This window comes from Bacillus rossius, chromosome 1 (assembly GCF_032445375.1).
Source record: "Bacillus rossius redtenbacheri isolate Brsri chromosome 1, Brsri_v3, whole genome shotgun sequence".
In the NCBI taxonomy this organism is placed as follows: Eukaryota; Metazoa; Arthropoda; class Insecta; order Phasmatodea; family Bacillidae; genus Bacillus; species Bacillus rossius.
The window spans coordinates 146,365,609-146,391,042 of NC_086330.1; the positions used below are offsets into that span (position 1 = coordinate 146,365,609).

General features: G+C 38.9%; 1 protein-coding gene across 1 annotated transcript in view; it reads right to left on the reverse strand.

Moving 5' to 3' along the window:
- Window positions 1-25,434, reverse strand: part of LOC134546256 (eukaryotic translation initiation factor 3 subunit E) — a 90,016-nt gene that overhangs the window by 58,664 nt on the left and 5,918 nt on the right. Inside the window, exons 2-4 of the mRNA XM_063388956.1 lie at window positions 7,780-7,896; window positions 6,854-7,015; window positions 5,038-5,160 (exon numbers count right to left, since the gene is read on the reverse strand). Coding sequence (XP_063245026.1) covers window positions 5,038-5,160; window positions 6,854-7,015; window positions 7,780-7,896 — 402 coding nt within the window. The remainder of the gene's footprint in view (window positions 1-5,037; window positions 5,161-6,853; window positions 7,016-7,779; window positions 7,897-25,434) is intronic.

Here is a 25,434-nt window from a genome sequence, read left to right on the forward strand (position 1 = left end):
ATTTACAGTTTTAAGCTTTGTTGAACCATAATGTAAATTGTACAAATTGTTTGCACGGAATTCATGCTGGTGGCTTTAAAAAAAACATACTTACATGTTTTCTGAAGAGGCCAAATAAATGCTAGAGAAAACATTCTCAAATGTTAAGTTTTAAAATCAACAAATCAACAAATATGCAAAATATTAAAACAATAAAACCACACAAATAAGAGTGGGCAAAAGGTATTACTTTTGGAATACAACAAAAATGTTTTGTCGGCGACTGCATATAAGTCATCAAGTAATCCTTTTCGGGATCCGGCTTTTTAATTTTAATAACCCATTTATACATCATACAGACAGATACATACAGCAATTAATGAACCATAACAACTGTCAACTAGTGAAAATAAAATGATAATTCTTTAATGAGTGATCCACATAACAAACACAGGCTGTACTCGTGTACTCATTAGAACAGTAAACTGATGAGTAAACAGTAAGAGTAAACACTACACAGTAGTGCTACCTGGCGGACGGCGGCTATTATTCCGTGCGCCTGCCGAGTGGAGTGAACAGTGGACACCATAGATAAAGGTTAGTGGTGGACACCGAGCGCGCATTCTATGTAATTCGAGGAGAACTAGGAGAAGTATTTACTTTTCAGAAGTTTCCTAGCCGCGGCCCGCGTGTACGACACAAGTAATTGCACCTGGCTTGTTTCCGTGTGTATAGTTGGTTCGATTGATAATTGATATACTGATAGTGTTATGAGCACATATCTGTAACTCGACACGATTGGAAAACATTTTTTTTTGGAAATAATACGGTTTTTTTGTAAGCATGTATTATTTCTGCTTGTAAAAAATAAAATAACGTTAACACTAATGGTGGTGCCAAGGCACCTGTGGCACCTACCGTGCGCACGCCTATGGTTGCCACATCACTCTTTTCAGTTACGGTTGTATGCATTTGCACGTCGCCGATAGTGAAAATAAGTTTTTAGACTGCAACTGTTTGCGTGTTTGGTAAGCTGTATTAAACATAGCCGAGTGTTCTTTGTTGATGACATAGTTTTGTTTAGAAAGATCGTCACATAAACACTAGATTTTCGTAATGGGAAGTGGTTAGTGTAATGAAAATAAATAGTAAATCACCTATAACCTACAATGGAAAAGAAACGCAAATTGTCTTCTGAATGTGTTGCGGCCAAACAACATTACAAAAGGGACTGGGAACAAGAATTGAAGTGGTTAAAGCCGGGCGGTGGTGATTATCAAGCAAAGTGCACAGTATGCAATTCTGTGCTAAGTATTGCTACCGGCGGACTTAAAGATTTACGTTGCCATGGTAACACGGAGAGTCACAAAAAAAACCAACGATGTGTGGAACAAACTTCGTCGCTCACAAACTTTATGGCAAAGGAAAATAATGGGGGTGTTGATGCAGATCTACTTTGGGCAAATTTTGTTTGCGAAAATAACTTGTCATTAAGCTTAAGTGACAAGTTCTCTAAATTGGTGCCAAAGATGTTCCCGGATAGTAACATTGCGAAAGATTTTCGGTGTGGTCGCTCCAAAACAAGCATGATAATTCAGCAGGCACTAGCTTCTTGTGAAGAAGAAGAAACTGTTAGTTCAATGAAAAACACTTTCTTCACACTGTTAATTGACGAGTCTACCGACATCACAGTTAAGACAGATGGTTGTCTTGGCTAGATTTTATACTGTTCAGCAAGTTGGGACACGTTTATACAAAATTGTGGCGATTGAAGGGAAAGCAACTGGAGAAAACCTATTTGATATTGTTAACAGCTCCTTCGAAGAAGATGAAATACCTTGGAGTAACTGTTTGGGAATTTCAGATGGTGCAAAGGCCATGGTTGGAGAATTCAACTCTGTTCTCTCAAGAGTTAAGGAACAACAAGGAAATGTTTGGTTTCTTCACTGCACCTGCCATGTTTCTCATCTTGCTGCATCACACGCATGTGCAGAATTACCAAATGTGTGCGAACAAGTTGTCGAGAGATGTCTACTCTTACTTAAAGACATCAGGAAAAAGACAAGATGAATACAGGCAAATACAAAAATTGTTAGAAATGGATGAACATAAAATTTTGCGGCCTTCTTTCGCCAGGTGGTTTGTCATGTTTCAATGTGTCATTCGTTTACTTGAACAAAGGCCAGCTTTGATCGAGTAATTTGATTTGGTTGACCCGAAAGAGAGTTCTCTGGAATCTGTCAAACGAATCAAAACAACCCTGCACTCAAATTCAGCAAAATTGTATTTCCTTTTTCTCCAAGAAGTTTTTCCACGGTTTGAGAAGTTCAGTGTTATATTTCAGCAAGACCGCCCATATCTACATGAACTGTATAGCGAGGTGTGTGTACTGCTGAGACAAACTATCGCTAGCTTTTTTCAGTTTTCTGTGATACAGAAAGGTTATTTGACTACTATTGATTTCCAACGATCAAACCAGCTTTCTGATTCTTCCATTTTTATTGGCCATGAACACGGAATTTTTTTAACAGTAAACCAAATTTCACCTTCTGAAAAAGTCGAATTTTTCCTCAATGTACGTACGTTTTATGAAACTGGTACAAAGGAACTGTATTCCCTCCTGCCACTCAATGACCACATTATTCGGAACATAGATATCTTTGACCCTGCAAACAAACAGTGTGGGGATTGGGAGAAGGTGGAACACTTGGCCAAAGTTTTCCCAAATGTGATTTCAGCAGAAGAATGGGATGCTTTGAATGAAGAATATTTTGCATATACACTTTGGGACATAGCTGTATTGGATGTGCAGCTATCAGATCCTATTGATGTTTTTTGGCACAAAGTGTCAAAGTATTAAGAGAATAGTAAACTGTGTTTCCCAACACTCTGCAAGTTAGCGAAAGCAATGATGATACTCCCGCATAGTAATGCAAGTGTAGAGAAGGCATTTAGTAAGCTGAAACTAATAAAGACATCACACAGATCATTGTTGCAGTCGCCAATGCTGAATGCTTTGATGCAAGTTTCTTTTAGGAAGAATGAAGGTGAATTTAAGCCTACGCCTCAGATGAGGAAGAAAGCAAAAAATTTAAAAAAGGGAGGTACTTACATTTCTGCATAACTTAACTGAACAGTATTGAATAACATTTCCTGTGACAAACTGTTTCTTTTGAGTGTAAATTTTATTGATATTTTATTTATGTATCTGGTTTTTGAGACAAATATTAGCATATGACCTATGAACCTATGTGGACGTGTTTTCTTTTGAAATTATCAAAAAAAATTTTCATGGATGTAAGTAGATTTTTTTGTCTTAGCAATGTTGTATTTGCTACAATAGAAATATAATTTGAGATTAATGAAATTGCCTACATTTATTTACGATTTATGCCATTAGGATTTTTCAGGATATTAACAATGCAATTTTTAGGATTTTTCAGGATTTTTGATTGTGTTCCTAGGATTTGGAATTCAATATCAGTGGCAGCCCTGGGTTAGCACATACATTGTTACCTCTCACCACCTCCGGCTAGCTCAAATTAGGGGATAAGTGGAACATACAGGTTGCAGGTCATGAAGAAAGAATAAATTTATAAACAATGTTTGATGTATTACCTGTTTTATTTATTTATGTAAAAATCACACTATATTCCGAATAGAGCACGAGAAAAAAAAACTAATACACGGAGCCATCGCCCGGCCACGACCTGCTCGGCCCGCCGCCCGAACGACTGCTCGGCCTCGGCCTCGGACGATGAACTGATCTTACAGCCTTCCTTTACTTCGTGCGGGCAGTGTCCTGGGCTCCCTGACGTAATTTTCAGCCAATCACGGCGCATAGCAACAGAAGCGTCCACGAAATGCTTACTTCTGTTCCCACGACGCAGTGATTTTGTCTTTTACTCACACGCCTAGCGTGTGAAACAAAGCCTCGGTCGTGGAAAAACGAAGGAGAATCACGTCAGCATGCCTTCCCACACAAAGAAGCCAGCAAAAATTATGAGAAAAAAAAATAATGAATTTTAAAAATAAAAACAATAAACCCGGAGAATTACGTTTACAAAAACTTCGAAAAAGAAACAACTTTACCTCATTTGAAAACCTAACCTGAAATTTGGCAAAAAATTTATAATAAATTATTATTGCTGGATTGCATGAGGAAGGCTGTAATCTGGGTTGTTACAACAAACTGAAATCCTGCACTAACCCACTGAACAGCTCCTGTTCAAATTTTTCCACTGAATTTTGCTGTTGGCTTTTTATGCCAGGTTGCATTTCTGCACTTAGGACATTTTCAGTTTGCTCAGAGTTTATCATTACTGGAGGTTTTCATTTCAGAAGTGTTTCCTGTTCTCTAGCAGGTTACATGTTACATTTTGTATTCCCAACAAATATACAGTATTTACTCAACAATAATTCGACCTTGAATACTAGAAGACCCTCAATGATACAAGTCAAAATTCCAAGAAAAATTAACTCACTTTTTTCTTACCTTGATTAGTAGTAAGTCACTGCACAAAATCACAAGAATACATATATTCTTGCACAAACTCTGTGTGAATTAAAAATGCCTAACAAATATTTAATGTCATTAATAATGCTTCTATCCAATATTAAAAAATAAATTAATTAAAATTCTGTAATTTAAAAAAAATTATCAGTTAAACATTTTTTTTAATACAACTGTTAATCATTTTTCCCATTTACCCATTGCTGTCGGTTGTAAGATAACTCCCGATTTTTTAGATGGTCTTTCAATGAAAAAATCTCATCTTAATTTCGGGTGAATAGGGTATATGTACTCACATTCGATAATTCAATAAAATCATTAGTCTGGCTTAGTGCTGGTTCCAAACGAGCCAGATTAAAGATATTACACTGTACACATTCAATAGCTGTGGTAATAATTATGAAGCAATTTGTGTTAACTTATTTAACTATTTTTTGCAGATACATGAAGCAAAATTAACAAAGGATCATATTTCAAGTTGGCAGTTATTTTTTTGTTACAAAATAACAATCAACCGAAGGAACATTATGTGATTCAGAACTTACCTTGTCTGTTGTAGGCATGACGAGCATGTAGAAATAAAGGTAACTCGTTGAAATAGAGTAATTTCCACACTCATACCGATATTTGGCGAGTTTGTACAAGCTTTCCATTAACTCAATTTTGAACTGAAATAAACCATAAAAAGGCACTCTCTTAAATCAACTACACAAAATAAAACTCACTTGCATAATATATTTTTGATGTTTATACTACACCAAAATTAGTATACGTACTGAACACAAATAACTGAAATCAATCCTCCACCACACACCAAGTTCCATGAGCTACCTATTAAAGTATAATGTAAATTGGACTGTGTGTGTGTGATCACAAAATGGTACAGAAACATGTGTACTTTGTACTTCCTTACACACTTAATTACAGTAATTATTATAGTGAATGTCATTATGAGTTACTGCTAAAACACAAAATTAATTCACCACTAAACCACCACAGTATATAAATAACAAAATAAGCAATTAAAATTAAATAAGTGTGCCGCAAGATTTGGGATACACACACATATTTAAAAATTCATCAAATATCACTGCCAGGTGGTAAAAGGAAAATAAAGAGCCAAGGGTTGCAGTAAACTAGCAACATTTTATTTATACTATAAAGGTTATAAGAATTATAAAACATGAAAAAAAAAAAAAAAAGAATGTAAGAATTACGCTATGCAAAAAAAAAATAGTGTCATTATAAATGTGGTATGCCACTCATTTCAGCAAAATATTATTAGGTGGCATAATTAAAAAATAGGTTAGGGAACCCTGGTCTAAGCTATGACTAAATATTACACATGAGAAAAATTATCCTTATATGTGCAGTACACAAATTATGTGCTTACTTTGAATAAACAAGAGTTAATTAAATATTAATACCTCCATGGCTATAAGTTTTTTTTTGTAACCTAATTTTCACCATTCTTGTTGTACCTGAAAGCTACATGTGTCCTCTGTCATGCACTACTCACTTTTCTTTCACTATTAACTAACTTTTACAAATTTGGAAAATTGGGTAACCAATAAAGTTATAGCCATGAAGACATTACTTTTCAATCAAACTTTGTACCTTTTACGCTAAGTTGATAAACTATGGAAGGAATGCACAACGATTCAACAGAGCAACACACAACCAACGCAAGAAAGTCCAGTCACAGTTTAAAGCATGCAAATCACAATATGTCACCAATCCCATAAAAAAAAAAAAGGGGGGGGGGGGGGGGTTTTGTCTGTAAAGCCGATTTACGGACGATAATTTTACGTGATAATGTGAGTGGAAGAGAGATAGATGCATCACAAGCCGAACGCTTAGGCAGATCGTGCCTCTCTATCGCTTGTTCCGCACTCTCGCTTGCACGCTCGGCTCAGGCGGAACGTGACAATGAGTCATGCTTTTTCGTGCGTGCAGCCTGCGTACATCAATTTTATAAGAAATTATCACGTTAAAAAATAAATACAAAAAAATACTCTGGGCTTTTTTTGATTAAACATATTTATCACGAAAAAATCAATAATTTTATTTAAAAAAAAGTAAAATTTTAACAAGAGTAAATAATGATTTATAAAATAAAAATTACATTGTGGGCTTCTATGCACATAAAGTCTATGTCTTCAATAGTTTTATAACTATTCTCTTCAAATATGGCCATCAAAAACGCAAGCCAAAACTCAGGAAACTTGAAAGTTGAACAAACTAGCATTTCGCTACTGAGCCTCACGTAGTTTCCAAACCAGTACTGTAAAATGTATTTTTGAACATTTTGCATCTTGCGTAGTTTATAATACCGGCCCTCGTCATGGGAGAAAGACTCACGTCAAATTCTTTTGTGAGGTAGTTGAGGAGAGCCTTGGAGTCGCGCAGCGTCTCCATGGTCTTCATGACCTCGTCGTCGGACATGAACTTGAGGATGGATGCGACCTCCACCTGCAGCTCTTGCAACTGTGACACTACCTGCACTCGCCTGTTCTTCAGGGCCTGTGACACATACAAGGGTCCGCTTCAATCCGGCTGTGGAAGAACAATGCCTCCCAACAATGCGGTGCTTCAAACATTCACAGCTATATAATAAACAGAGCGAAGGGGCGCAGTAGTAAGACACACTGACACTCAAGAGGACCCGGGTTTGAACAGCCATCCTGCCAACCTGATGCAAGTCTTCCAGGTTTGCCCCAAATCACTCCATCAAAATAAGAACTTTAATGACCAAAATTAAAAACTTCCCAACCTTTTTATTTATTAAATAATTTACATATCTTCCCATCTTCTGAAAGCAATAACAAAAATACTGCCTCCACCATTCTTATATAGGGCCTATAATTATATAAATAAAATAAAATTCAAACAGAATTTGCATAGGCAATTTCATAGTATGTATGACAATGCACTAAAACACAAACTAAAAAAAAAATTATTTCACAGTCTGAGTGATGACAGACTGGAACATGAAATTTTTCCCTGTGCCACTGGGGAATTTTCATGACTTTTTCCAAGATTTCAAGTCAATTCCCCAGAATTTTCAGAATGTAGATATCCTGTACATACAGGCTCTATGGAAATTATATAACTTGTAAAATAAGGAGCAATGAAAAAAAAAAAAAGGGGGGGGGGGGGAAACAACTGCCATGCTAGAAAAAACCAAAATATTAATTTAAAAAGCAGAAAAAAAATCACCATTGTAACACAAATCACTGGGATTTCATGTAATTCTAAGTCTCAAAAGGCACATCACACAAACATACCTCCGGTACTTCCTGCGTCGGGTACAGCTGTTTCCTGATATCGATTGCATAGTCAACCATGTTTGTCTTACTTAATATGTCCAGTTTTGCTTGCAGCAACTCTGTTTCATCATATATCTGTAAACAAGGAAAATGATCTTACAATATTTTAAATACACTGAATGACACAAAAAAAATTTTTCTACACATCATGTTCAGACACAGTTCCCTCTCTTCCACTCCCTAACACTTTCATCTCATTTAGTTTAAAACCCTGCTTCTGATCTCCTCGCACCACAGTGCCTTCCATTCTTTAATCTTGACACCTCACATGGCTTTAGAAGAAAACAAAGGTCTTGCCCGTTTACGACACTCTGACAAAAACTATTGTAATAGTCTATTATGATAATCTGAAGGTAGGTTTTCCTTGCTTTCTACACAAAGTAGAAAGGGTTTAGCAAAATAATGATAAAAAACTGCATCCCAGTTTGTTTTTAAATAGCATACATAGATTTGTACAGAGAGAACCTCTTGAGGTTGTGATTTATCATTTACAGGCTAATTAGTTCTAAATAATGTGTTTAAAGTTTGATTTACAATAACACGGACACCCATGTTTTTATATGAGCTCAATATGACCAAGAACTAAGTTAGGTCTGCAGTGTATGCAGTATTTCATTTGGGCACGAGGAAGAGGGTTATAATCTCTTTGCCTGCTGTTTGCTTTCATAATATTTTCTTTTGTTAATTGGAATATATATTTTTTTTAGGATTACTTAAGATCTGTTTGCACCCATGAATTAGGCAGTGTACAGGAATATCAGTAAGCAGTGACTGCTTTACGGCTGTCTGCCAGACAATCCACCACCAACAAACCTCACTGGCCTGTGAAAGTTATTTGGATAAAATTCAATGTTCAGAATACCGCCAGCAAGAATACAGCCATGGATGCCTACTGCTAGTTAGAGAGACAGGCAACATAACTACTCGTACATAAATATTGGGAACCATGAGTAAAATAGTTAGTATACAGAATACATGAAGAGCAAGGACAAAAAGATTATGGTTGAAGCAAGACAAGTAAGAAATGGCCATGTCCCAATTCGCCGAAAGCACAGTCTTACTCCCTTCCGCCCATTCTAGATGCCATAGAGTGGGTTGTCTCGACGTCCATAATCCACACAAAAAAAGAATGAACGAAACTGATTCTTTTCTGCCAACATTCTGTCACCCAAAGCATAAAAAATAAACTATTAAATCTGTATCTCAGAGGAAAAGAACACTATGTTCTCTTTTTTTTATTGAAATACAGTTGGCACCATGTCCATATGTAAATGTTTCACTCTATGTATTGGTACTACAGCAGTCATACTATTCATTATGTGTAAAGTGCAATTTTTATTTACGAAGCCCTACAACACTGTTTCCTAAAACAATATTATTATTTTTTAAATAAAAGCATTAAAAGAGTTACAGTTTCATACAGCAATTCCTACTACTAGCAAAGAAACCTGAAAATACATTATGTTTCAAAGTTACAATTTTGTGACACCAGAACACAGAAAAATATAACTCCCTTTAGATTGTTGGGGTAAACTAAATGGACAGGTCACTGTTTTAACACAAAATATTATAGCTGTAATTTTGTAATAATGTGTCTAACTCTTTAATTAAGTGTTTATAGAGGACAAAAAAATAAACACATGATAAAGAATGGCAGTGACATCATCACCTTATTAAAGGGGCTTAAAAAAAACCATAAAAATAATCCAACATTACAAAATAATTTACGATGGGCCAAAACTCGTGCAATGACCTCCACTACCCTGATTTCTGACAAGAATGATCTCACCAAGGCACCAGACAAACTATATCTAACCTCAGAAGAGAGATGATACCAAAATCTTTTTGCAATGTGGACCATAACATTGCCAAAACAAACAATACAAATACTTCATCAGAGAACAGGGAATCACAAACTATGTAAATAAAATGAACCAGAAATTAAATGTAGCAGTCAAACCCTGTATACTTAATTTTTTCATTACATTACTTACAAACTTATAGGTAGCTTTTTAAATCAACTTTTACAGATTTATAATTATTGTACAAATGGCTCAATAATAATAACAATGAACTAGTTTTCCATTTCTAACTTCACTTCAAATAATTTATAATAGAATAGAACCACAAGGAAAGAACCTGCCCCATCCCAATACCAACAAAACCTACCTGAAATTTAATGGGAAAAAGAAATACAATTTTTTTTTTTTTAGCAAATGACAAACGTAAGACCCAACTTTAATACTATAAAATTTTCATTACAATTTTACGTAAATAATTAAACTTTTACGACAGCAGAGAGAGAAAACCAAACCCACAGCGATCACAAACTACTAAAATTAAATCAAAATACATATTTAACATTAAACTGAAAGTGATAAAAAACTGAGTACTTATCTACATCTTTTGCAGTTAGTGCGAGGGTCCTCCGGCCCCCCAGTGATATACCCAACATCATGTCTCTCCTGTCATCAAACTCCTCCAACAATCACAACCCGACCGGCAGTCCACACCTTACGATACATTAAGAGAGCCCATTAGACTTGGAACTCGTAGGTTCATGCTTGATTAGTTCTGACCAGTGGGAAGGACCTCCTCCACACTGGCTCGGCCAATGGGAATAATACAATCATTTCTACTAGTTAGTACGCTTTTACAACTTGCCTGAGACTTCTGAAAAGGATCATTCACCAGTCATGCACTCACGTGATCTGCCAACCAATCACAGCCTAGAACTCCTGGCAGCCACCTCGCCCCCTGTGCACATCCCAGCTGGCCTCAAGGCCACAGCGCGGACAGCTGCCAGCAGGAAACCCACCCTCACCCCAGCCAGCACACCCGCACACACTGAAGGAAGCCAGGACATTCCCATCATGCCGCACACATCGTTCATTCCAGCCACACCTGCTCACCTCCTTTCAGAAATATCAAGCAATTCTCTCCCGAGCCTATACCATTCATCTTAATAAATATAGCTAAAGCCAAAAAAATAAAATACTAATTTCAAATAAAAATAATTTTGAATTTTGAAAACAAGCTAGACTACACAGAAAATAACTAACTCCCCCCACAAATCAAAAATATCTTAAGAAAAAACTCTGGGTGACAATCTCACAACATGCCTACTACGCCAAAATATCTAGTGTGTCTCGATAACGGAGTTAAGCTCCTGTAGTGGTCGACTAATTTTTCTGGAGACGAACATGTTGGATATTCAATGTGTTCACAGTAAGAAATTATATTACACTTACTCCTCTTGATTTTTGCCCAATAGTCTAACCCGCACATTACCAGATTTAGTATTCATATAAACACAATTATAGAATATATTAATTAATAAATAATATTTGTGTGGCCAAAATAAAATAATAAAATTCTTTAAAATCATACGAAAGTATGTGCCCAGTATCTTATTCAATACATGCAACCATAACAAACTCATCTACCTTGTGCACAGAATACTATTCTAAAAAGTTTAACTGGATTGACATATGCTTTTAACTTCATTACATAAAGGATAATCTAGTTAATTCCACAATGGACTTGAATATAAATAAATATTGTCATTTTATAGACACACACGTGACACTGAACTTTACAAATGATTTTCTTACATCATTCAATTTTACTTTCTGATACCAGAATTTTCTATAAACTAGTAATATTATTTACAAAATCTTTAGGTAAGGTAGAGCAATACACTATTTAAGTAAAAGTACTTCTATTTAAGGTATGATACGTAGTAATGGTCTCTGATAATAGTACTACTACTGAACACACACAAACCAACTTTACTAGCTACAAACAAATTGGTGGGGTCGATACTCTGCTTCGTCAGGATCACTGGATCATTCCAGTGCTGATGGGATAGCAGAAGCATAGATGAAATAAATGTTAAGACTACAACCACAGTTCTGGAACGAAGAAGAAAATCTGCTATCTTCTCAGCAACTGAAAACTCCTAAGACCATGAAAGAGCTCACCGACGTCTGAGTAATAGTACCAGGTTCAGCATCGTCATCGTCTTGTGACACTAATGGACATTCAAGATGACTGATGCGGTAAGAATGGAAGAATCAGCAGAACTCCCTAAATCTGATCTCAATAGATCAGATTTATCAGATTTGATAAAAATGAAGATCTATCTAAGGACACGGTTGCCAAGAATCTTATAATTTGTGCGGGGCTTCGAGGACTCGGAAACCCTCACACACGCGAAAGATGTCTTGCTTTTTTCCATTCCACCTTACATTTTCAAAATCGAACTTTCTATACCTTCTCTTGTTTTAACAACCAAGGAACAAGGAAGCTATCAGGAATAATAGAGGACAGAAATTATGAAACTTTGAAACAGAAAATCAATTTAATGAAATATGTTCGGTGCATGAACGTCATGAAAACAGAATACTTAACCAGACAAATATTGAAACTCTGAATCAGATCATACTAAGATTACGTTTTTACATGGAATGAGTTGGCGTCCTATACTGTTGCTCTCCTTATCATACATGCATTTAACATCAGAATTTACTTAAATTGAACATATGAATTATGTTATATTAATAATAATAATTATGAAAAGTAAAATTAATTATACCGTAAACAGGCTACTGTTTACAAAAACTAAACCCTAAAATTTTTCTTTGTAACAATAGCTGCATCTGAATACTAGCCTAATGGATCCAATCCCTTAGCTAAAGGATCCACTACAAGTGCATTGTAGTGGACACTACCATCTTTGCATTGCTTCTGAATCCTCACAAGGGGTGCATCGGCATCCCTACAAGCGTCCACTATAATAGCGATTCCTAGGGATGTGACATTTGCTTCCACTGATGCGTCCCTCCATCCATTATCTTCAGAATAGTGTTTTTTGTTTGTATATAATTTTACTTTAGATTTTTGGTATACAATTGGTTTAAAACCTTACAAGCATAAGTAATAACTCAAATAGAGACTAATAAATATTACCCAAAAGCAAAGTTAAACTTACAGGGGTATTTAATAATCATAAGTATTTCTAATATTTTACAATACACAAAAAATTTTATTTTGATCGCTTAAAATTTTTAACATCCACGCTACATTAAATTTAATTGGTCGTTATTTACAATTTGTTGAATATTCATAGATATCACAACCCAAAATGGCATCGGTACTACGAGTAAAAGTATTTGGATACTATCCATCCATTAAAAATGTGTCAATTACATTGTGGCAGCATTTGCTAAGTGATGTAGAGATGTGTGTGCTATGAACGCATCTCCAAGTATTTGGATACAGCTAATATTAAGAAATGGCCTAAAATGTGTCTTGGTTATCATTTTTCTGAAGTGAAACTCCTTTACTGCCGGTGGGTAAATAGAGTGATGATGCTGTTACAGGGTAACAAAGATAACATGCATTTAACAGATATTGCTCAATAGCATAGAGCTTGAAAAGTAGGCTGATGGGGAATTTAGAGAACTTATATAACAGAGAGTTAAAAAAAAAAAAACAGGTTTTCATTCCCATTTTTGTAACAATTGTGAACATTCACTGTGTAGTTTATTCATTAATTTCTTATTTTAAGTGAATTGTTAAATATTTTCAAATGAAAATTCTTCACAATCTGTAACAAAAGTTTTCCATCACCATGTTTGCTACAATTGTTAACTTCCATTGTGTAATTTATTATTTACATTTATTATTCACGTGAATTATTAAATATTTTGAAGTAACACAAATAGCAGTAGTGTTACATTTAATGTGTGCCAAACAGTTGTATGTACTCACTCTATGGAGGTTGATGTTAAAAAATTAACAGCATATTTTTCTCCTGAAAAGCACGTACTCTATAAAATTATTAAATCATTTAGAATTAAGGCCCAAATTAGACCCAAGTTTTTGTTTAGTCAAATTTAGGCATTTTGGTAGCACGAGTCGAGGTGATATCATAATATTATGGAAGTGTGTTCACTCTTATACTGGCAAACATCCTTATACTCTCTCATATCCGTATCATGTAATGTTTCACTTTTAACACGAGCCATGGACCATGGGTCCATATGTTTTGTTTTATTTTATTATTATAAAAATAATTGGGCAATGAAATACATATGTCATATGTTTATATTGTAAACATTGAGACCTGTTTACATGTTAACAGGGTTCGAGGATATATATCAATGGATATATATCAATGGATATATATCAAGATATATATATATATATATATCCTATTTATATCCTATATATCAAACTGGGTTCGACGATATATAGCAATAGATATATATCAATTTTTTTATATAATATATTACAATACAAAAATGGTTAAAAAAAATTAATATTATTAGTAATTTTTAGCATTTGTTACTGTATTTCTACTTCCCAAATGTAGATGGCGAGGGAGTAGAGTTAAAACATACTCCCTAATGGTAAGTTCTAATCCATAAATGGCAACACTTCTGCCAGCATTAATGGCGTCAGTCTGTCAGTCGTGTCAGAAAAATTTTGTTACGAAAGAGTAAGTTATTTTTTGTGTTTCTTGATTATTCTATTATTTTTTACAAAGAAAGTAATTAACAAAGTACAGAAACAATTTACTTCATTATTGAGTATTTAAGAAGCATTTAATAACTTTTGTATTTATAGAATATAACTGTTTATTAAATGATGAATTTTTAGGTTACACTTTTAAACAGAAAACGTTATCAAAGAGCCAGGCTATGATGTGTTGAAAAAGCTGGCCCTTTTATATGAATATTCGAGACTGATGGATTTTATGTAAAAATTTCAGACTGATAAATGAATGTTGAATTTGCTGGTTATATATAGGTACTTATTTGTTTCGTATTAGAGAATAGGTGTCGCTATGCTAAAAATTGTATACGAATTTGTTCTTAAAAAGTAGAGTAGATTTGTGAAACTAAAATCAAAGGTAATTTTTCGTCAAACATTATTTTTCTCGAGGTACTCTATACTAATCTTATAAAGCTGAAGAGTTTGTTTGTTTGAACGCACTAATCTCAGGAACTATTGGACCGATTTCAAAAATTCTTTCACCTTTCGATATGTACGTGATCCCCGAGTGCTATAGGCTATAATTGTACCACGGGCAAAGCCGGGGCAGACCGCTAGTTTAATATAAAATATTATTAACATAACATAACTATACAACTTTTGTCATTATTTGTAGAATGTTCTTTAGTTAATATTTTTTTTTTAATTTCCATGGTTTTAACAGCAATGATTGTTCGTCCTTTTTTAGGAATAACACCAACCATGCCAAAGCCTCTTCATCCAGTCTGGGCTGACTTTCAGCTAATAGCAAGGCCCAATAACACGGGCAAGTGGGCGAAATGTAAACATTGCGCCAAAGAATTGCAGGGCATTCCGGAGCGTATGGTGAAACATCGAGATATCTGTATACGAGCAGGCAGCTCTAACTCCACTAAACCCTATTCTAGAAAGTACATCCAGAACACGTCCTGCTGATACAAGTTGTATTGTTGAAGTTGAATAAAAAAAAAAGAAACAAACTTCAATTGAGGATAAAATAATATGTACTTCTACAGCTTTATCAAAAGAACTTGACACTAAAATTGCAGCATTTTTTTATGCAACAAATACACCATTTAGTCATGCAGATCACTCACTATTTAAAGAAATGATCACAGCTCTAAGACCAGGATACAAGCCACCGTCCGCATTCCAGTTAGCTGGACAACTACTAAATAAAAAACACGCGTCTATTGTAGAGAAAGATCAAGAATGTTTACGTGGCAAAACCGTTTCCATGTCCTTAGATGGCTGGTCGAATATACACAATGAACCGATTGTTTGTTGTAGCATTACAACAGGTGAAGGAGATTCCATTCTCGTCCATACTGTCGATACGTCTGGCAATTCGCATTCTGCCGAATATTTCACAACTTTTGCTAAGCAATCAATCAAAAAGACTGAAGAAGATTTGGGAGTTAAGGTACGCAGTTTTTTTATGGACAATACTGGAAATGTAACTAAGATGCGACGTGAGTTGGAAATGCAAGAAGACATTGCAGCGGGCTGCATGGGCGCCCGTGCACACGGCCTTCCCTCCATCTCACTACCTCCATTCGCCTTTGCCCCAAACCCCTTCCCTCCCCTCGCTTTCCCCTCTTGTCGTTTCTTCGGTGGTAGCTGACAACACTAGCGCCATCTGAGCTTAGTTTATTTAAGGCCTTGCGCCCCCTGACTCTTCCTGTTTCGACGCTGGGACACCGACCGATCTACACGCCCCTAAAGGTACGGTTGACTTCAAATTGAGTGATTGCGGAAGGGACGCGGTGGCCGCTCCCGGAATGTAACGTAAATGTTGTAATTCTCCTTTCTTGTTGTTTCGAAATTATTGTTTTGGCCGCCACCTTGTAAATTCCAATTAGTAGTTTCTGTGGCTTTTCCTCCCGCTGTCAACCGTGCCTCGCAAGATGTTTTCGTCATTTTTCTTTGTTCATTTGGTGGTGTATCCCAGCGTTGGCAGCCAAGGTGATCAGGTTTAATTTGTTTGTGTATTTACGTTCCCTGTTTGTCATAAGTATTTAAAGGGCAAAGTTAAATTTATATATGATATACTGCATGTAAACCTTTTTTTCTGATTTCAAGTTGACATCGCGTCGTGTAATAAGGGTCTTCTGCCCCGTGTGTCTAATGGGACAATATCAATAATTAATGTGTTATAAATTGAACATGTGTAATTATCTTCTGTAACTGTTGATCGCCTGAATTTACTATTTGAATAAATTGTTTTCATAATAGTCGTTCGGGAAACGTCTCGTTTGATGGTAATTTCACTGTTGTTTATTTGTTTGTTGTTAGAGCAAGGCAATCAGTTTACCACTCTGAGAAAACCCCTCCCAGAAGGGGCCTAAAGTGTTATAGAAATTATTCACTACCACGCGGGTGCAAATCTGCGCTACTCTGCTGTCTCAGAGTTTCTGTGTTTTCTGTTTGTCTGTTTCATGACCATGGCTATTGCCGGTGGAGTGTCGTGGATTTACCAACTGCATCGTGAGGACCTGGTGCTCCACTTAGAGGAAAATGGGCTTACTGTTGCCCCAGGGGAAACCGTGGTTTCCATTCGGTCCCGTCTCGTGCAGTTCGTGCGAGAGTCGAGTGCCTCCCCCCCGGGAGACCCGCCGCGGCAGTCTCCTCCGGACGTGAGTCAACCCAATTCCTCATTCAATCAGAAGTTGTTTTTCTCCACTCTTAAATCGCTTCCTTTACTGGGGGAGAGCAAGCCTGAGGGCGTGTTAGATTTTATTATTGCCGCCGATAGATTAAATAAGTTACAGTTGGTTTCCCAGGAGGCTTTCATGAAGGCGCTCTTAAGTAAATGCTCAGGCATTTTTGTGACTAGTATTACACAAGCTATTTTGCAAGGCTTGGAATTTTCGGCTTTCAAAAAAACCATCATCCGCACAGTGTGCCCGCCTAGAATTTTGGATGCCTGTAAAAGGGACCTAGTATATAGGTTCCAAAGGCCGGGGGAATCAATTGCTCAGTTCGTCACTTCTGTGACGAATTATGCTGATGCCCTGGAGCTTAACATGCCCGAGCCGGAGTTCGTGCAATTGCTTCTAGGTAATTTTTCGCCTCGTGTTTTGGAGCATTGTGCTATGCTAACTCCGCCTACTACCCTTGTGGGTTTGCGAGCTTGGGGGGATGAAGTGGAGAATCGTCTTAGTGCGATAGAGAAATACCAGGCCGAATTCCCTCAGCCTAAACCCAGGGCTTCTAGATTTGCTGAGAGTGGGGAGGAGGTAAGTGTTCACGGCGGGGCCGTTAGACATTCAGCGTTGTGCGTGAACGGCATGCCTGATCGTTCCCCCATCATACACGACACGAGTGTAAGCGAGTCCATTGCCGGGGCTTGCGCGCCGCGCCGGGAGACCCGCGGTCGCTGGCCGTCGGTAGCCCGCTCGCCTAGGATAACCCAGCCCGTGAAGGTCGAGTCCGTAACCTTGAATGCGCCGGATCAAGGCGCGGCTATTGGCGGGCAGCTGAACAGCCCGCACGCGGCCTTGAACTTGCCGAGGCGGCAGGCTTTCCCTTTCACCGAACAAACATCGGGTCGTTGCGCGAACTGTTGCGCCTTTGGGCATCGGTCCGCGCACTGCACGATTCCGTCCCTTGACTTAAGGGAGCGGAGATGTTTTCGGTGCCAGCGCATGGGTCATTACCGTGCCGACTGCCCGGGAAACGAGCAGTGACGGGTCGCAAGAAAGGGCGACTCCGTCGATTGCGTCGTAAATCCTTTCGACCGCAGCATCTACATTATGTTCCCCTTAGGATTCAGGATTATTTTTTGTCTGCCCTCGTCGACACGGGAGCCACTCGCTCCGTGATCAGCGAAAAGCTGTTTAATTCTTTGAGTGATAAATTTCCCTGTTTATCGCGACGTGTGATGGATGACGTCACGACGGAGTTGTGCGTCGCTAATGGAGAAGCTATGAAAGCTTCCAAATCTGTCGTCTTACATTTTAAAATTAAGGGATTTTCTTGGGACTGGGTCTTTAGTGTTGTGCCTGGCCTTGTGCCTAATCTTATTTTAGGCCTGGATTTTTTGAGCCATTCTCGTTGCGTGTTGAATGTTAACAGGCATGAATTACATTTCGCCTTTGCACCTGACGTCAAAATTTTTTTAAAACATGAAACGCATGCCCCAATTGTCTTGACTTGTCGCGAGCACGATTCGTCATGCGAGCGAGACAGAGCCATTAGTGATTTAGTTAGCTCATTTCCGGACGTGTTTACCCATAAATTGGGAAATTGTGACATCCTGCCCTACCGATTTTTTGTTAAAGATGAGATCCCAGTTTCCAGTCGCTATCATAAAGTGTCGCCGCCCAAGTTGCAAGCGATGCGGGATATCATTCATAGGCTATTGGAGGAAGGAGTTATTACGCCTTCTCAATCCCCGTATAGTACCCCCACCTTCCTTGTGAAGAAGAAGAACGGCACTGACTGGCACCTAGTGCATAATTTCAAACCGTTGAATGATAAGATTGTTGACGATGTCTGGCCTCTTCCAACCGTGGAGAGTGCCTTGCAGCACCTGGGAAAAGCCAGAATTTTTTCTACGATAGATTTAAACAGGGTGTCTACCAAATCTAGTAAATGAAATTCCCTGATTTTTCCAGGTTTTCCAGGTCTAAAACTGAATTTTTCCAGGTTTTCTTTAACACAATTACGACATTCCACGAAACTGAAAAAACTGCATAACAGTACATTGACGGGTTTCAAAGTATTTCAACTTACTTAAATTAGTAAAAAAATTACCTTCTTCCAGACGTGGCCAAAGTGACTCAATTGATGGCAAATAAAACATGCTGCTACAAATATTTCACACAATTACTTTTGCAAAAAACATTAGTAAAAGGAAGCTCCCGTCAATTTCGCAGTGACTGAACTTTTGCATCTATTGCACTTGCTTCAGAACGAGCCAAATCCAACACTCGAGCCTTCTTAAACTGCAATGCCTTGATCTCCTCTTCAACTCTTTTTTCTGCCTTCTTCTTGTCTGCAGCTTCCCTTTCTTTTTGTTTTGTTTGCAGGGCTTCCTTACGCCTACAACTAGCATTTCTTATATACTGTAACATGGACTTGGTGATATCAACATGCTCTACATCTCCAGAACGTTGAACAAAGTCGTACACTTGTCTTTGTGCAATCAGTGTTTCTTTCTGTAAGTTTTCAGTCAGCAGATTAGAATTCACTGAAAATCCTCTTTCCAATGATGCATTTCCATTGAAAGTACCAACATCATCCTCACAAACTTTAGAAGGCCTGTTTTAGCAGCTACTGTATGTGCCTTAAGAATGAGCATCCACAGTGCTTCAGAATCTTGCGAGGAACATACCAACTGATATGATCACTCAATATTATCAGCTTCTTGTCCTGATAGCCACCTGTTTCGAAGACGACATTATAAACTGTACTTCACACGCTGTTTCCTCACACCCGAATTTAAAGCCACAAACGGACATAAGCAGGAAATTCCCTTGGTATGTTTGTACTTCAGGGGAATTTTGTCTTGAAGTTTTTTTACCATAACCTTTGGACAAGTCCTAACATCATTTTTCAGTAACAGGACAGACTTTTCTCGTACTTTCTCTTTCTTGATGGCATGGCGTACTGCATAACCCAACTTGATATTGTTAGCAGTCAAAAGATTTTCCTGGTTATCTACATCCAATCGAGATACATTGCGTTTCTCTCTAAAGCTCTTCAGTACCTCTGGTTTCACAAACTTTCCTGCCAAAGTTAATAAAATGTCTACCAGTGAATCATAGAGAAAAAGTGCCATGGGTGCTTCACTTTGGAACATTGTAAGAAACAATTCCAGCTCTGATGCTAAAGAGTGGAAGAATGTCAATTTTACTTCTAGAAGACTATCTTCAAGAGCACTTTTCACTACATTGAAAGAGACAGATGAAATAGAAACATCACAAACAAATTTCTTTGGGTTTGGTAATGTTTTCATGGCACGCTCAGCAACTGCAGTATTTTCTAACCATCTGATTGCACAACATTTCTTGGGAAAAAGCTCTGATCCAGTTATTCTAATGTAATCCGCCCTCCATGCAGGTACATGCTTAAACAAAAAGTAACTGTGCCTCAAAAAACTAACAACGTCCCATTGTGTAGCAGAATTTCCAGTTTTGAAAGCACCATGGACCGTATGAAGCCCACAGCTACCAATTTCTAGCAATTATGGCGAATCTTCACCAAAAGTGTCTGTGATACGTATTTTCAAAGCTAACAAAAATGCCCAGTTTACGATGGGAGCATCCATAGATACTTAAAATTAAATGCACCTGTCCATATAATCCAAACGTGGGAAGCATATGCCACAGCACGTACGTCAGCAGGATAACAGACCAGCTTGAACCAGTTTGTATCACGTGATTTGACGCCACTTCCGAATCCGAAAATGGACGTGGGAACTGTTCATTATTTGCCATTTAAAAATAAAAAATGGGAGGGGATACACTTGATGCTACGTTAATGCAACCTGATCAATAAACAAAAAAAAATTGCCAACTACAACCTACCAAACAAAAATTCCCTGATTTTTCCCTGATTACAATATTCCCTGATTTTTCCAGGTTTTCCAGGTTTTCCAGGTTTTCCAGGGTCAGTAGACACCCTGTTTAAACCATAGTTTTCATCAAATTTCCTTGGATCCTCAATGCCGTAAATACACCGCTTTCTCCACTCCGTTTGGTCACTTTCAATTCAACAGGATTCCTATGGGTGTCAGTTTTGGGAGCCAGGCTTTAAGTCGTATATTGGACCACGTTCTCAGTGAATTAAAATTTCAATTTGTTTTTAATTATATCGACGATATTATTGTTTACAGTGAATCCTTTGAAGAACATTTAGTACATCTAAGAGAAGTTTTTACTCGGCTCCGAGCTGCTAACTTAACAGTGAACCCTAATAAAATTTCTTTAGGTAAACATTTTGTTAAATTCTTGGGATATATTATTTCAGAGGGTAGTCTGATAATGGATCCGGAAAAGATCGAGCCCATTGTAAATTTCCCACGTCCCAGAAATTTGAAGGGTGTCCAGCGTTTCCTGGGAATGCTCGGTTATTTTTCGAGGTTCATTCCGGATTTTGCCAGCATTTGCGCTCCCTTAAATTTTTTGCGCAAGAAAAACACCCCCTTTGTGTGGGGAGAGGAACAGGAAGAGTCCTTCTCTACGCTCAAGACACGTATGGCCTCTCCACCCGTCTTGGTTTTGCCTGACTTTAATCGGCGGTTCGCAGTTCAGGTCGACGCATCTTCTATAGCCCTGGGGGCGGTGATAGGGCACATGGAGAACGGCAGGCTACGACCTATTGCCTTCGCAAGTCGAACCTTGCTGGAGTCTGAGCGACACCTTGGGACGTATGAAAAGGAAGCTTTGGCTATTCTTTTTGGCCTGGAAAAATTCGAAAGCTATCTGGACACCCAAGTTTTCGACCTTTATACCGATAATAGGGCGCTGTCATGGTTATGTAATCACCCTAATCAACTCGGAAAATTAGGTCGCTGGATCCTTCGCCTTTCTCGTTTTCGTTTTGTGATTCATCACATTAAGGGGTCGGAGAACGTGGTTGCAGATACCCTTTCTCGTATGTTTTGCCCTGAGGAATTTGAGGTTGATCTGCAACCTCCCCCCGAGCCTGTTGAATTTTTGTCCGTCTGTAAAGTTTTTCCAGAATCCTTTGTAAACATTAAACAGGTGCAACGCGATGACACATTTTGCATTCAAATCCGTAAGGATCTGCGTGATTCCAAGCCCGTGCCATTTAGGGAGGAACAGGGTCTATTGTATTTTGTAGGTGATTCGGGTCGATCCCGGAGGGTAGTGGTCCCGTTAAGCTTAAGACCTATGCTTCTAACCTACTTCCATGCCTCTCTGGTAGGCGGACATCTGGGCATAGAAAAGACATACCGCAGGATTGCGGGACATTTCTTTTGGCCGGAGCTCCGCAAGGACGCGCGTGATTTTGTCAGATCCTGTGTGGACTGTCAGATCTCTAAGCCCCCCCATAATTCCAAGGTAGGGCTTTACGGGGCTGATGCGCCGGTCGCGCCTTGGCACGTAGTGCATATTGATATTTTTGGTCCCCTTACGCGATCTCGTAAGGGAAATATGTGTTTGCTCGTAGTTCTGGATATTTTCTCGAAATACGTGATTCTGCTTCCACTTAAAAATATGAGAGCAGTTACGATAGTTAAAACTTTGAAGGAACAGGTCTGGAAACTTTTTGGACCCCCTTGTATTTTAGTTTCCGATAATGCGGCTTATTTTAGGTCCACCGTGTACAAAGACATGTGCTTTGAGTGGGCGATCAAGCCTGTATTTAGTACGCCTTATTTCCCGCAGGGTAATCAGTCAGAAAGGGTCAATAAGGTGTTAAAGGGAATTTTGACGTCTTTTTATCGTGTCGATCAGACCGTGTGGGATGAGGATTTGAACTTTATTAACGTGGGTTTGAACTCCGCCTTCCATTCTGCCTCCGGACATCCCCCCTCTGTCCCCTTCCTGGGGAGGGAACTTTCCCACCCCTTACTCAACCAGTGGGGACTGCCGCCGCTGGATAGTTCTTTGAATGTTTCTGAGTTGGAACGTGTTCTTGATGATGTAACTTGTAACCTCACGAAGACACGTAAAATTGTTATTGCTAGATACAACGCAAACAGAAGTCCGCATAACTTTGAGACAGGAGACACTGTTTTGTGTAGATCTTTTGTTTTGCCTTCCTTAAGTGATAAGATTAATGTCAAGCTTTTGCCGCCTTTCAGCGGGCCCTTTGTCATTAAGCGCTTTCTATCTTCAAATACTGTTTTGCTTCAAGACAATAAGTGTAAACAAAAATTTAAAAAGGCACATGTGTCACAATTAAAAAAATTTGTAACTTAGAGCATGACGCCCATTGACTGGCAGGTCGCCTTGCTCCTCTGTGATTAGTGTTTGTGTAGTGATAGGTGCTTTCGTGATTGGCTTGGGGTGTCGTTTGCTGCCGGCGAGGCTTTGTTTTTTTTTTTTTCAGCTGTGAGCGCGCCGTGTCTTCCCTTTCCATTCTCCTGGGCTGTGCATGGAGGCGCCTCGTCGGCGGTGATCATCTGCTCGCTGCCTAGTTCGTCATCGAGGTCGTCGCTTCCTCCTCGTCATGCTCCCCCCCCCCCCCCCTGCTGCCTGCCTGCCACGCTCGTTGCTGGGAGACGTCGCCTTCGCATCTGTTTGGGATTCTGAAGTGGCGTCCCGAGACCTGGCCAGCCTTGGTTGAGGCCGCTCTCGTCGATCTGAGCGTTGAACGTCAACCTGACTACGCCACCTCGCTCTTCTGATGCTGAAGGACTACCTTGGCTCGTCATACTGATGCTGCCTCAGCCGCCATCTGCATTTGTTGCTGGAGACTCCATCCGATTCGCAGTGTGGCATCCTACGGGAGGCGCTCCTGGATTTCGCTCCATGGCTGGAGCTATCTGCGCTCGGCCGCCCGGGCGGCTGATCTCCGCCGCTGAATGGCTTGCGGCCGCGCGCCGCATCTCCCCGAAGTGGCCGCATGCCGCCGTCGCCGAACGTCTCTGCGCTCGTCCAGACCTCTGAAGACGTCGGAATCCCGAAGAAGAGGCCTACCACTCTTTGGTTCAGTTTTTTCGACTCTGGGTAGCAGCAGTCTAGGGGTGGGGAGTTGCAGCGGGCTGCATGGGCGCCCGTGCACACGGCCTTCCCTCCCTCTCACTCCCTCCATTCGCCTTTGCCCCAAACCCCTTCCCTCCCCTCGCTTTCCCCTCTTGTCGTTTCTTCGGTGGTAGCTGACAACACTAGCGCCATCTGAGCTTAGTTTATTTAAGGCCTTGCGCCCCCTGACTCTTCCTGTTTCGACGCTGGGACACCGACCGATCTACACACCCCTAAAGGTACGGTTGACTTCAAATTGAGTGATTGCGGAAGGGTCGCGGTGGCCGCTCCCGGAATGTAACGTAAATGTTGTAATTCTCCTTTCTTGTTGTTTCGAAATTATTGTTTTGGCCGCCACCTTGTAAATTCCAATTAGTAGTTTCTGTGGCTTTTCCTCCCGCTGTCAACCGTGCCTCGCAAGATGTTTTCGTCATTTTTCTTTGTTCATTTGGTGGTGTATCCCAGCGTTGGCAGCCAAGGTGATCAGGTTTAATTTGTTTGTGTATTTACGTTCCCTGTTCGTCATAAGTATTTAAAGGGCAAAGTTAAATTTATATATGATATACTGCATGTAAACCTTTTTTTCTGATTTCAAGTTGACATCGCGTCGTGTAATAAGGGTCTTCTGCCCCGTGTGTCTAATGGGACCATGTATAAATCATGTATCAATAATTAATGTGTTATAAATTGAACATGTGTAATTATCTTCTGTAATTGTTGATCGCCTTGAATTTACTATTTGAATAAATTGTTTTCATAATAGTCGTTCGGGAAACGTCTCGTTTGATGGTAATTTCACTGTTGTTTATTTGTTTGTTGTTAGAGCAAGGCAATCAGTTTACCACTCTGAGAAAACCCCTCCCAGAAGGGGCCTAAAGTGTTATAGAAATTATTCACTACCACGCGGGTGCAACATTGATATTATTCAATATGGATGTAGTGCACATTTGTTAAATCTACTTGCTGGAGATGTATAAGTGAAAGCAGTCACTAAACATGTAATAAAAGTTGTGAAATATTTCAGAAATAAGCATTTGCCAACAGCGTGGTATACAGAAGCAAAAGGCAAAAAATTGGTCATGCCTATTGTCGTACGCTGGAACTCGATTCGGGATACAGTACGATCATTCATTTAAAATCGCTAAATTCTAGTGCAGATTTGCCAAAATCATCGAGATGCAATTGATAGTGACATTTACTGAATTGTCAACTATATTAAAATTGCTAATAATTCATTGAATTTGATGGCAAGACTGGATCCAATCGCAAAAGCTTTAGATCGCTCCCAACGAGATGGCACGACGATTTCAGTAGTTGTCGAAATTTGGAACAATTTAAAGAAAGATTTATCAAGTCAACCAGCTCAAGTGAAATCTGCTTTCAACAAAAGGCACGATATGGCATTAGGTGC